Source organism: Halichoerus grypus, chromosome 2 (assembly GCF_964656455.1).
Source record: "Halichoerus grypus chromosome 2, mHalGry1.hap1.1, whole genome shotgun sequence".
In the NCBI taxonomy this organism is placed as follows: domain Eukaryota; kingdom Metazoa; phylum Chordata; class Mammalia; order Carnivora; family Phocidae; genus Halichoerus; species Halichoerus grypus.
Window position 1 is genome coordinate 42,171,648 of NC_135713.1, and position 11,940 is coordinate 42,183,587.

At 56.4% G+C, this 11,940-nt stretch overlaps 2 protein-coding genes across 5 annotated transcripts in view; one reads left to right on the forward strand and one right to left on the reverse strand.

Moving 5' to 3' along the window:
* The first annotated feature begins 1,581 nt into the window (after positions 1 to 1,581).
* GPX3 (glutathione peroxidase 3) lies at positions 1,582 to 10,430 on the forward strand. Its single transcript, XM_036090652.2, has 5 exons — positions 1,582 to 1,748; positions 6,719 to 6,872; positions 8,069 to 8,186; positions 8,654 to 8,753; positions 9,357 to 10,430. The coding sequence occupies exons 1-5, from the start codon at positions 1,662 to 1,664 to the stop codon at positions 9,576 to 9,578; spliced, it is 681 nt and encodes a 226-aa protein (XP_035946545.1). The 5' UTR covers positions 1,582 to 1,661; the 3' UTR covers positions 9,579 to 10,430.
* Positions 10,431 to 10,965: 535 nt separating this feature from the next.
* TNIP1 (TNFAIP3 interacting protein 1) overlaps positions 10,966 to 11,940 on the reverse strand; it is a 48,728-nt gene continuing 47,753 nt past the window's right edge. For all 4 annotated transcript variants that reach the window (XM_078066755.1, XM_078066757.1, XM_078066756.1 and 1 more), the window contains one exon: positions 10,966 to 11,719. In XM_078066755.1, coding sequence (XP_077922881.1) covers positions 11,685 to 11,719 — 35 coding nt within the window. In that variant the 3' untranslated portion in view covers positions 10,966 to 11,684. The remainder of the gene's footprint in view (positions 11,720 to 11,940) is intronic.

The window sequence follows — 11,940 nt, forward strand, 5'->3', positions numbered from 1 at the left end:
TATGGAGATGTGGGACTTGAGACAGAACTTCCAAATTCCCACGGGGATAATATCGGCAGTCAGAGGAAAGGCATGCTATCTCAAGGCACTTCTCTGCCAGAAGACAGGATTGCCTGCCTCAGAACCACCTTTGGAACATGTCTGAAGGCAGATTCTCAGCCTCTGCCCCCAGAGATTCTAATACAGTGATTCTGGAGTGGGGTCTGGGAATCGACTAGAAGCTTCCCAGGTGACTCTGGTAGTCGGGCAGATTTGGGAAGCACTGGTCCCAACACATTCCCCTATCTATGAACAGGATCATACCAAGATAGCCCAGACCTAGAGTTGCCTACCTCATCAACAGTATCTCCGAGCAGAGAAATGAATTCTTTGGTTGATTAATGCAACAAATATTTAGCACCTGTGCTCTAGGCCCTGGGCCAGGTGGTGATTATGGTCCCTACTCTCAAGGAACTTCTGTTCTAGGTCTCTCACTTATTTTAGAAGCTAGCCAGAACCAGAAGGGCATCAGGAGGTCATCAGCTAATCCCATCATTACACAGTTGGGGAAACCAAGGCCCAGAGGGGGAAAGCAACACATTCAAGACGACACAGCAAGCGGGGCGCCTGGGTGGCTCAGTCGTTAAGCGTCTGCCTTCGGTTCAGGTCATGATCCTGGGGTCCTAGGATCGAGCCCCACGTCGGGCTCCCTGCTTCTCGGGAAGCCTGCTTCTCCCTCTCCCACTCCCCCTGCTTGTGTTCCCTCTCTCACTGTCTCTCTGTCAAATAAATTAAAATCTTAAAAAAAAAAAAAAAAGAAAAGACTACACAGTGAGCAAATGTATTTTCTGCTCCCAAATCGGCTGAGGTATCCCAGTGTTCTTTCCAGGAGGGGGCTGCATTCAAAATCTGTGGCATCCACTCTTTGCTGCTTTTTTAAAAAGGGGGGGGAAAGGATTTTATTTATTTTAGAGAGAGAGATGGTACACAGGGGGAGCAGCAGAGAGAGAGCGAGAATCCAAAGCATACTCCTCCCCAAGCATGGAGCCTGATGTGGGGCTTCCTCCCACTACGGTAGATCATCACCTGAGCCCAAAACAAGAGTCCCATGCTCAACGACTGAGCCACCCAGGTGCCTCCACTCTTTGCTTCTTACTTGCTAAACCTGCATGGAGCAAATGTTCCTAGCAGTCTCACTTCAGATCTTGCTGTCATTTTTAATCCTCAACATTCCTTCGACTGGAATGGAGGAAGGAGGAAAGAGGGAGCACCACGGGGTGTTTCAAAACCTAGGAGTAAGAAATGTTTCCTAGGATTGAGGCTTCCATCAGTTCTTCAGTGATATTTTAAAGCCCTGTCCCCTGGCTGTGCTGGAGGACGTAGTGCCTGCCTCCTCTTGCACTTTAGAGCCCAAAGAAGAGAGGGCAGCCTCATGGGTTGACAAGGACCGGCTCCCATTTCTGCCCAGACTTGCTTATGTCACTGTCGCCCGGAGCCCAGGGAGGAGAAGGAGGGTAAGTTGTGCCCGCCCCTGAAATGCCAGGCGCCCTGCGATTGGCTGCAGGGGCCCCGGCCCGGCCGCGGATTGGTCATCGCTGAGGGCTTGAAAGGTGGCTGAGAGCATCGGACACCTCAGACGGCGCTGGCCCGGGCTCAGACCGCAGACGCGCCCCCTGCCCGCCATGGCCCGGCTGCTGCGGGCGTCCTGCCTTCTCTCACTGCTCCTGGCTGGCTTCGTCCCGCCGGGCCGGGGGCAGGAGAAGTCGAAGGTGAGTGAGCCTCGGGGGTGGGGGCCCGGCGGGACGAACAGAGCCCCCAGGTGTCCATCTGTCGGTGGCGAGGCACCTCTCTTCCCGGACTCCCCTCCAGGAGAGCCAACACCTCGTGCGCTGACCCTTAACTCCGGTACCTCCCTCTCCGCCTCCGGGACCCCCACCCGGCGCGCCCGTGTCTTCGCAGTTTCATCTATAGGAGATCTGGGTGCCCTGGGTGGGCAGAATGAATAGGGAGGAGGGTCACTCTCGCCGAGTTGACCCCGTCTGCCCCAGGGCTACCTCAGTGTCGCCTTGCTACGTGCATGCCAAGACTGTCCCCAGCTAGTCCCCTCCAGGAGGGCCTGAAGGGGGTGGGGGCACAGAGAAAGGCTAGAGACTCGGCGTCTGGGTTGGCTGCGGAGGTTCCCCGGGGAGATTGACAGGCAAGGAGAAAGGGAAGGAGCTGGGTGGTCCCCGTCTGGAAGAATTGCGACGAGGCCTCTTCTAGCCCAGGAATTAACGCAGGTAGATATGCCCACTTGGATTCCAGGGCGTTGGTAGAAGAGGCAGCGATCTGTGACAAGAAGCACTCTGGATTGGCAGTGCACAACCCCCAGGACCCTGGCTAGACCCTCAATCCTTTCTGGCCTCCATTTGTCCATCTGTGGGGGGCGGGGTGGAGTGGGGAGGGTGGGGGAGGGGCACAATGAAGCTGATGGTTTCAGAGCGAATGCTGGGAGAAACTGCAAAATCCACACGCTGCTCTGTGAAGGTCTGTCTGCGGCAGCCTCACTACCCACCACCCACTGCCCACAGCAGCCTGAGCAAACCTGGTAGTCGGAGAAGGTTGGGGACTGCCAGCTCAATAGTAAAGGCAGAATTTTCCTGAGCCTTCATCTACCCCCAGCAGTGTGTGTGACCCTTAGCTAGAGTGGGGATGCTGAAGCCAAGAGTGGGGTGACCCAGCATGCTTATCTCCTAGGATAGCACCTGCAAAAGTGGGCCCAGTAGGGCGCCTGGGTGGCTCAGTCGTTAAGCGTCTGCCTTCGGCTCAGGTCATGATCCCAGGGTCCTGGGATCGAGTCCCACATCGGGCTCCCCGCTCGGCGGGAAGCCTGCTTCTCCCTCTCCCACTCCCCCTGCTTGTGTTCCTGCTCTCGCTGTCTCTCTCTCTCTGTCAAATAAATGAATAAAATCTTTAAAAAAAAAAAAAAAAAGTGGGCCCAGTAGACCGCTCTTCTCACCCAGGGTGGGAGGCAGAAGCCAGGCTTAGGTATAGACCCAAAGAGAGAGATTTGTCTCCACCCTCCCAACACACAAACACACACACACACACCCCACATGCTTGTGTAAGCTCAAGAGAAGCTTTGAGCTTCTTTCTAAAATCTTCTGGGTCTTTATTTTAAGATCTTAGGAGTCCAATTCTATTTCCAAAGTTCTATCTACTGTTCAATTAGCCCATTCCATGCACAGGGTTCCTTCTGCATGTTTCTAACCTCCCATCCTGTCCTGTCCTCAGCTAAATCCTATTCAGTCTGTTTCTTTTTGGAGTAATCCTAGAAACTGGATGGCTATGAAGGCATTTCGTCCCCCACTTCCCCTTTGTATCCAGCCCTGTTCATTATCCCCAGCTCAAAAGGCATTTTCCAGGTTAGGGATGGGACTGAGTTTCAAGATTATGATGTGGGGTAGAGGTAGGCGTAGGCAGGCCAGCACCATGGAGTCAGCCCTTGACTCTCAGTCTGGGGAAAGCCATAGAAGATTGGGCCCTGACTCGAGAAGGCTGGAGGGAAGAATGTGGACCTCATGAATAACTCATCATAGCTGTGTTTTCTTTGCAGGACTCTGGGGGAGGAATAGGTGGATTCAAAGAGAACAGGATGGGTATGGTCTAGAAAAGTCTTAGGGTGAGGTATGATCCTATCAGATGCAGCCGGTTAGGACTTGCTTCCTAACGACAGTCTGGGCATGTCCATCTCTGCTCCCAGGCCCTTAGAGTCGAGATGTCATAGCTCCGGATTCTAAGACTCAACCATCTACCTTACCTCCAACTCCCAGGGCCAAGGGTAGGATGGTGGGGCATGTGAGGAATGGGATGGGCAATAGGGGACAGTCTTGGAAGGATGTCTGCCTCCTCCCAGCTCAAAGGGAGGAGCCGGATAATGAAGGAAATCCTCCTTCCCTTGCTGTGTCCCCTCTGCAGTCCAGCTTCAAGCTACTCAGGCTCCCTGTTCTTGCTGTGCAGAAGGACCTGCAGAAGCTGGAGAGGGTAACAACAGCTGACGTGCACGGGATCCTAGTAACCGCTGGTTTCTAGGTGACTAAACGAGGCAGAGAGAATCATGGAAGCGCAGGCTGACAGAGCTGAAGAGCCCTTAAGACAACACTGACTCTGAGCCCATCTGACAGGCGAGCAGCCAGAGCCCCACAGAAGGGAAGGGAGTGGTCACACAGAGTCAGAGTCCCAGCCAGGCCCAGAACTCAGGTCTCCCGCCCCCAGGCCCAGGCTCCTTTCACCACCCCACACTTATGGCAGTGGTAGATGGGAGAGGAGAAAGGTCCAAGCGCAGAAGTCCAAGCCAGCCAGGGTTCTGGCTGAGACCCCCTCCAAGGCCAAGCCAGCAGCACTCTGCCATATTGCCCAGCCGTAGCAGGACGGGGGCACCTGCACTGCCCACCCCCCACCTCAGTCCCCCGCCTGCCGCCTCCTCTGGCCTCCCTGTTTAAGGTGCAGGGTCTCTGGCATTCATGGGCCCCAGAGGAGGGAAGGGGGCCCACAGCTCACCTAAGGAGAGCTCACAGCTCACCTAAGGCTCAGTCCTGATCTAGGCCATGGCTTCCACCACCATGGGCCACCCTCTGACCCCCATCCATCTGAACCCACAACCCTGGTCTCAGTGGCCCCGGTAGACAGCTTGGAGGCTCTGTCCTCATCCCTTCTCCCGGAGACACCTTGCAGCAGCATCTTCTCTACACTGGCTGGGACCATCAAAGCTTCTTCACAATCACGGAGGAAACTCAGGGCTTTTCACTCTAGCTGTAGGCAGAATAATCACTATCTCCTGATGTGGGGATTTCTCTCCAAGAGGGTTTCAAGACTATTTTGATTTGCACATAGATTCTTACAGCCATTTGGGGAGGCAGGTGGCATTATCCTCGCCTGTCAGCCTACTGAGGCTCAGAGAGTAAAAGTGACTCACTCGCCAGGGCCACAGAGCCAGCAAAGACTAAAAAGCCTAGTGAGAGGAGATTCCCCTCGCCCCACCCCCATCCCGAAGCTGTGCCCAGAAGTGGATCGTCCTGTTGTTTACAAGCTTCTGTTATTTCGACCTCCTCTTGGCTTTTGTTCTCTTCATTTCCCAGAATCTGTCTTTGGATCAGGGTGGAGGGGTGAGCCGGGAGGCCTTGCCTTCCGGCTGCTGGACCTCTGCGGCCAGCAGGGCTGGGTTTGTTGGGCTCTGGTTGTATTCTGTGGGGGAACGGACCCAGCTGGGGCCAGCGAGGCACAGGGGCTAGAGGAATTAAGGTTTGGACCTGCCTCCAGCACCCACCGGAAGTCACGGGGCATGGAATGCCAGTCTCACGGAAAACAGGGAGTTAGCACTGAAGCCAAGAAGAGAGCTTGCAGCTCTCTGGGAATGGCTTGTAGGAGGCCTGCGACAAGGCCTGGCTCAGCAGGCCTACGACATCTTCCAGACTGAGATGGCTTTTCTACACCCTCCTGGGGCCACACCCCGCCAGCCAGATGACTCCCTTCACCCAGCTGGGCCCAGGTACCTCACCTCAACAGCGAGCCTTCCAGGACTGATGGGGAGGAGAGGGTGTGGATTTGCTTCTCTAACTCCCACCACCTGTCTCTGTCTCTCCTGATCTATAAGGCTAGTTTGCACTTCATTTGCTTATTGTCTTGGCACCTCTCTCCTCCTCCATCACAGCCAGAGATGACCTGATACAATGCTGGCAATCATCTTCCTTGCCCGTCATGACCAGCGCCACTGCTGACTGCGTGATGGGTGCCAAGACACCCTTTCAAGAGTAGACCCGGCTTTTCATGGCCTGTACCAGAGCTGGGGTGGGCGTCGAGTGGAGTGGGATGCAATGCCCTGCTGGTTGGCAGTGGTCCATTCCTCCTCCCCCACTGCTGGCGACGCTGGGAGCCATCACGGTTGAGCGTAGCTGATCCAGCTCAAGGTTCTCATCTTAGAAAAGAGGAAACTGAGGCCCAGAGAAGAGAGAGGGCTAGCCCCCGACCACACAGGGAGTTAGTGGCAGAGCTGGACGTGGAATCCAGGTCCCCCACCCGAGTCTGTCGTCCGATACTTGTTCTAGATTTGACTGGGGGCAGCAGCCGGGCACGGAGGAAGCCATACCGGTCATCCCAGCTGCACGCTTACAGAGAACGTGTCCCATGGGCGAGGCCCTGTTGCTTTCCCCTTGCCGCCACACCGAATCCTTCTGGCAGGCCTCTCCCCTTCCTGGTTCCTCCTGCTTCCCTGTTTTATAGCAACAGCCTCAGCTTTCCAGTCCTCCAGATCTGAATCACCCCTCTCCACACGGCCCCTTCCTCCTTTCTGTTCAGTTCCTCCTCCACAATGCTGTCATTCAGGCCCACATCGTCACCTGCCTGGCTGGTTGCGACGGCCGCCCCAGGAGCCTCCAGCAGCGCCTCCGATGAGGCAACCGCCTGTCCCGGCACGGTCTCTCTCCGGGCCTGGCGAACGTTTCCATGCGAGCACGGGAGGCGAAGTAATGGTCACAGTAAGCAGTACGGCAGGGTTCCGCACACTCATCAGCAGATTAAGTGCTTTCATAAGCATTCCCTTGCACAAGGAAGTAGACCTTGGTTCTGGTCCAGTTCCGGTTCTCGGAGTGGTCTTGGGCAAGTCACTCTCCCTGTTGGTATCTTTCATGATCCCGAAAATGGAGATGCCCAGGTTCCCTTCCGACTCTCACCGCTCCCTGGTGCTGGTCTTCCTCTGTTCCAGACGGACTGCCACACTGACGTGAGCGGCACCATCTATGAGTACGGCGCCCTCACCATCGACGGGCAGGAGTACGTCCCCTTCAAGCAGTACGCTGGCAAATATATCCTCTTTGTCAACGTGGCCAGCTACTGAGGCCTGACAGGCCAGTACATTGGTAAGAGCCCAGCCCCGCTCCCCTGCTGTAGGGCTGTTTCTGCCAGTTGGGCACATTTTAATCACAGGAGCTTTTTTGGTGCAAGTGGGAAGGGGTGACCGTGATCATGAGATTCCAAGCCCTGTATCCCAAATCTATTGTCTTCAATATTTCCGTGAAGATGACTATATAAGCCTGAGGTCTGATTGCCTTCAGATTATGTTCTAGAAGATTTCCCAGTGACCTTCATCCCTGGGCACCCCAACTGCCCTGAAAGCAGAGGGATGGAGGAGATTGGTTCTGTGCCTGGAGTGTTCTTCCAGTGGAGTAAGAAATGGTAGCTTTATCCTGCTGAGAATTTCCCATCTGCCCTCAGCCCCATCTGCCCTAGTGCTTCTGTTGGCCCCCATCTGGAAACCAGGCAGTTAGACCGAGGCCCCGAGTACGTGTGTCAGTGGCAATCCCAGGTGTTTCACCCAGGTTTCGTGATCCTGGTATCCTCACTCCCCTCTGCCGAGCCAGGGCAGAGGAGCTAGCCGGAGGGGACAGGCAGGCCAGAGGCATCTGACCGCACCCACAGGAAAATGTCGGGGGGCTGGCACAGTCTGCTGGCGGGGTTGGGGGGAAGCAAGGGCAACCTGACCCTGAATGTCTGCCCGGCAGTCTCAGGCAAATTCCTGGAAGTGGAATGATGGTGGGCCGGACGGCCCAGTGGGCACTGGGTACTCTTGTCTAGAATGCTTCTGTCCAGCCCTTGGAATAGAGCAGAGTGTGTTTGTGCAAGAGATGGGCTGGTTGCTGGCACTGACGGAACTGGGGAGCTGGGCCAGGGCCTCCCTTCGATTCCCAAACTGCCGGGAAGTCCTCTGCCTTCTGCCCAGGGATGTATGGCTCTTGCTCGAAGAAACTCAATCCTGAGAGTCCTGAAGGAGCCCTCAGCCTACTGGCCCAGTGGCAGCGGGCAGCTGACTGACTCCTGATTTGAGAAAGGGTACTGCTCTCTTTCCTCCCAGACCTCCAACCCAACCAGATTGGTCAGGAGAATGGGGCTTGTATCCCAGCATTGTCACACTCCCTGGGCAATCTTGGCCAAGGCCCTTCCCCTGTCAGGCCTCGGTGATTTCAGCTCACAGTGGGTGAGCAGGTAGAGTGGTGCGGACGAGGCAGGGGTCCTTGATAGTCTACCTTCATCTCTGCTCTCCTTCTCCCTGGCCCAGAACTGAATGCACTACAGGAAGAGCTTGAACCATTTGGCCTGGTCATTCTGGGCTTCCCCTGCAACCAATTCGGAAAACAGGAGCCAGGAGAGAACTCGGAAATCCTACCCAGCCTCAAGTGAGTGCTTGCTTGCTTGGTGTCCTGAGAAAGCTCCTCTGAGAAAGCACAATGCCCCTGTGCCCCAGCCGAGGCGCCAGGCCTCTCTTGCATTGGCCCCTACTTATGATGGGTACTTAGCCACCAAGAACTACACTCCCCTTCCAGGAACCCCGTTCACTGGCATGAACGGAAGAGGGGTTGGACACAGGGATGACTGTGTGTGCGTGCATGATGGGATGGCGGGGGGAGGGCGTGGGTGGGGAGAGTGCAGGCAGGGGACAGGGTTACTGAGAAGGTACCAAACCAGAAAAAGAAGCTTGCACACCCACACTATGCCTATGCCCATTCAATACTCATCAGCTCCCACTGCCTGGTGAGGAATAAAATCCAGATTCCCAGCGCCCCCTCCCTGTTCAGTCCCTTCTTGTCATCTCTGAGCCCTAGGCCCCATCTCCTTGGGACCCACATAAGAACATTCCTTGTAGGTATGTCCGACCGGGCGGGGGCTTCGTCCCCAATTTCCAACTCTTTGAGAAAGGCGACGTGAACGGGGAGAAAGAGCAGAAGTTCTACACGTTCCTGAAGGTGAGAGCACAGCCGCCCCTGTGCCCAGCCCAGCTGACCCTGGTTCTGGACAGAGCTGCAGTCACTCCTGGCTCCAGCCCACGCGGACACAAGGCCCGTGCCACCCGCCGCACTTCTGGGCCCCTGGGGGGATTTCCTGGCATCTCGCATTCCAACCATAAGGCTTGGCAGACTCTAGGATCTCAACAGCCCATTTTATAGATAAGGCCCAAGCAGGGCCCCAGAAGGGACAACCTGCTAGAGCCAAAGCCAGTCCTGGGATTCCATTTTCTTTTTCTTTTTTTTTTTTTTAATTCATTTGACAGAGAGAGACACAGCGAGAGAGGGAACACAAGCAGGGGGAGCGGGAGAGGGAGAAGCAGGCTTCCCGCAGAGCAGGGAGCCCGATGCGGGGCTTGATCCCAGCACCCTGGGATCATGACCTGAGCCGAAGGCAGACGCTTAACGACTGAGCCACCCAGGCGCCCCTGGGATTCCATTTTCAACTCAAAAACTGGTGCTCTTTGCTCAGTGCCAGGCTTCTCCTACCTCCACCCCGGAAGGCCTGGAGAGGGAGGGTGGGAAGGGCCCAGAGCAGGGTTGACGCTCTTCTCCCCGCTGCAGAACTCCTGCCCTCCCACCTCGGAGCTCCTGGGCTCACCTGGCCGCCTCTTCTGGGAGCCCATGAAGGTCCATGACATCCGCTGGAACTTTGAGAAGTTCCTGGTGGGGCCGGATGGTGTACCCATCATGCGCTGGTACCACCGGACCACGGTCAACACCGTCAAGATGGACATCCTGGCCTACATGCGGCAGCAGGCGGCTCTGGCAGTCAAGGGGAAGTAAATCAGACCTGCCCCCCCACCCCGTGTCCCCCGTGCGGGGGCTGGGGAGGGGCTCCGTTCAGGAAGGAATCCATTTCTCCAACCACACCACACTCCCACCATAGACCCCTCGCTATTCCACAAGGCCCCGGCCTGACGCAAACATGTGCGTGCGATTGTGTCTGTACTGCCGTGCACGTGGGTGTCTGCACGCATGCCCGCAGGCGCGTGTGACCACGTGTGCGCGCGAGTGAACAGCCACCTGTGTCCACCTGCAGGAATACGGGCAACGCGTACCATATGTGTACGCACAGCTGTGTGCTGCAGAGAGTGCGAGAAAATACCTCCCCTTTCTCTCCAATTCTGACGCTAACCATTCACTTTCAGCTGAGCCCACGGTAAAACCAGCTCTCGATCCAACTGTTCTGTTCTGACCTACACCTCGACTTCGGGGCCAGCATCTCCCATTGCCTCCAAATACCACCACTGAAGGGCCCAGAAGTTTCTGGGTCTACCACACTGCCCAGTCTCCCTACTCTCCACCATGCAGCCCCTCTCCTTCCTGAAGGGCCCTCCCAAGCCCCCTACCCCACCCCATAGTGCTCCCTGAGAGCAGCCAAGGCAGATGTGAGAGCAAGGGCCACGTTCCCCGGGTCAGGAATGGCATCTCCATGAAGGAGGGGCCCGAAGCCCTTATGGGCGGACCTCCCCTGAGCCTGTCTGAAGGGCCAGCCCTTAGTGCATTCAGGCTGAGGCCCTTGGGCAGGGATGCCGCCCCTGCTTTTCTGGAGGATGTGCCCTCTCCCCTCACCCTGGTCCCTGGCATTAGACTCCCCCCACCCCCCGTCTGCCCAGTAAAGGCCTTTCTGCAACAGCTGAGCCTACTGTGGTGCTTCCTCCATGGGGCCACCCTCGGTTGGGGGGGGTAGCGGGGGGAATTGGAGGAAGAAAAAAGAAATGGAGGGAATGCTTTGGGCCCCTGCTGTTTGGTTTCTACCTAGACCCACTCTGCTTCTCTAACTTGGCATTTGGAGTTGACAAAACCAGTTCCCATCCACGCTCACTCCCTCCCACAATTCTCCAGGCAGCCGGGGCTGAGACGAGGTAGTCCATGTGACAGGTGAGGAAACAGCCTCACTGAAGGGCCGGCCTTGCCCACTGCCCCCTGACGTGTGAGGGGCAGGACTGGAATTGAAACCCAGGTCCCCTGACTCTCGGCCCAGACTCCTTCCACTGGCCCTGGGTGCCTCACCTTTGGAGAGGCTCAGAGCAGAGGCCCGGGGCTATCTGCCCAGAGCCCTGGTGATGCTCTCAGGGGACTAGGGGGAATGGGACACAGAAAGCAGCACTCTCACTCATTGGGAGGGGAACGCTAGCCAGGGCATAAAAGAACACAAATCATAGAACACTGATCTTCAACTTGGATTTATGTCCAAGATTCGTGCAAACAGCTGCCCAGGGACAGCCAGCCGCCTTGATCTGGGCCTCTGGCACCCCAAGCCTCCAGCTTCACGGTGGGCCCCTCAGCACATGTGGCTGGCGGGGCCTTTATCCCAGGCTGCCATGGTGCTGGCAAGGCTGCCGTGGGTGGAAGTGGCCCTGCAACAGGACGCCTGTCATTCTCTCCTGCTTCTGGGAGCAAACCCGCTCTTCCCGCAGCTCCTCAGAGGGGAAGGCTTGGGCACGGGGCGGGTCCAGCTACCATAGAGCTTGAAGCAAAAATTAAACACACACGTGAATGGGACATGTTCCACCGAGGGGCTGGAACCACTTCCAGGGAAGTTTCGAAAGGAAGGGGTCTCCACTGCACCCCACTCTTGAGACTGAGGTTCCCCAGTGATTCCACAAAGCATGGCAGGTCAAAGTCGGATGAGGCCTCTCGCCACTTGGCTGCAAGGTAGTGAGTTTCTCCTGGGCACCCCAAAGGAGGGGCCAAATGGAAGCCTTCCGGGTGGAGCCTCTCCAGTCCGGAAACAGTTTAGTTCGGGCTGGGGCACAACCCAGTGGCCCATCAGCCTCCCGTCCAACCAAGGCTCTGGCCACACAGAGAACATGGCCTCTAGTTTTTCAGCAATCAGATCAGGTGGCTCTGTAAGACGAAGGTGGAGCCGAGTGACATAATCCGGTCTCACTGAGGCCCCTCACGGTCATTTTTCGTAGACTCTAAATAAAGAAAAACATTGAGGACTTTAAAAATGATGGGGTACACGGGGCGCCTGGGTGGCTCAGTTGGTTAAGCGACTGCCTTCGGCTCAGGTCATGATCCTGGAGTCCCTGGATCGAGTCCCGCATCGGGCTCCCTGCTCGGCAGGGAGTCTGCTTCTCCCTCTGACCCTCCCCCTTCTCATGTACTCGCTCTCTCTCATTCTCTCTCTCAAATAAAT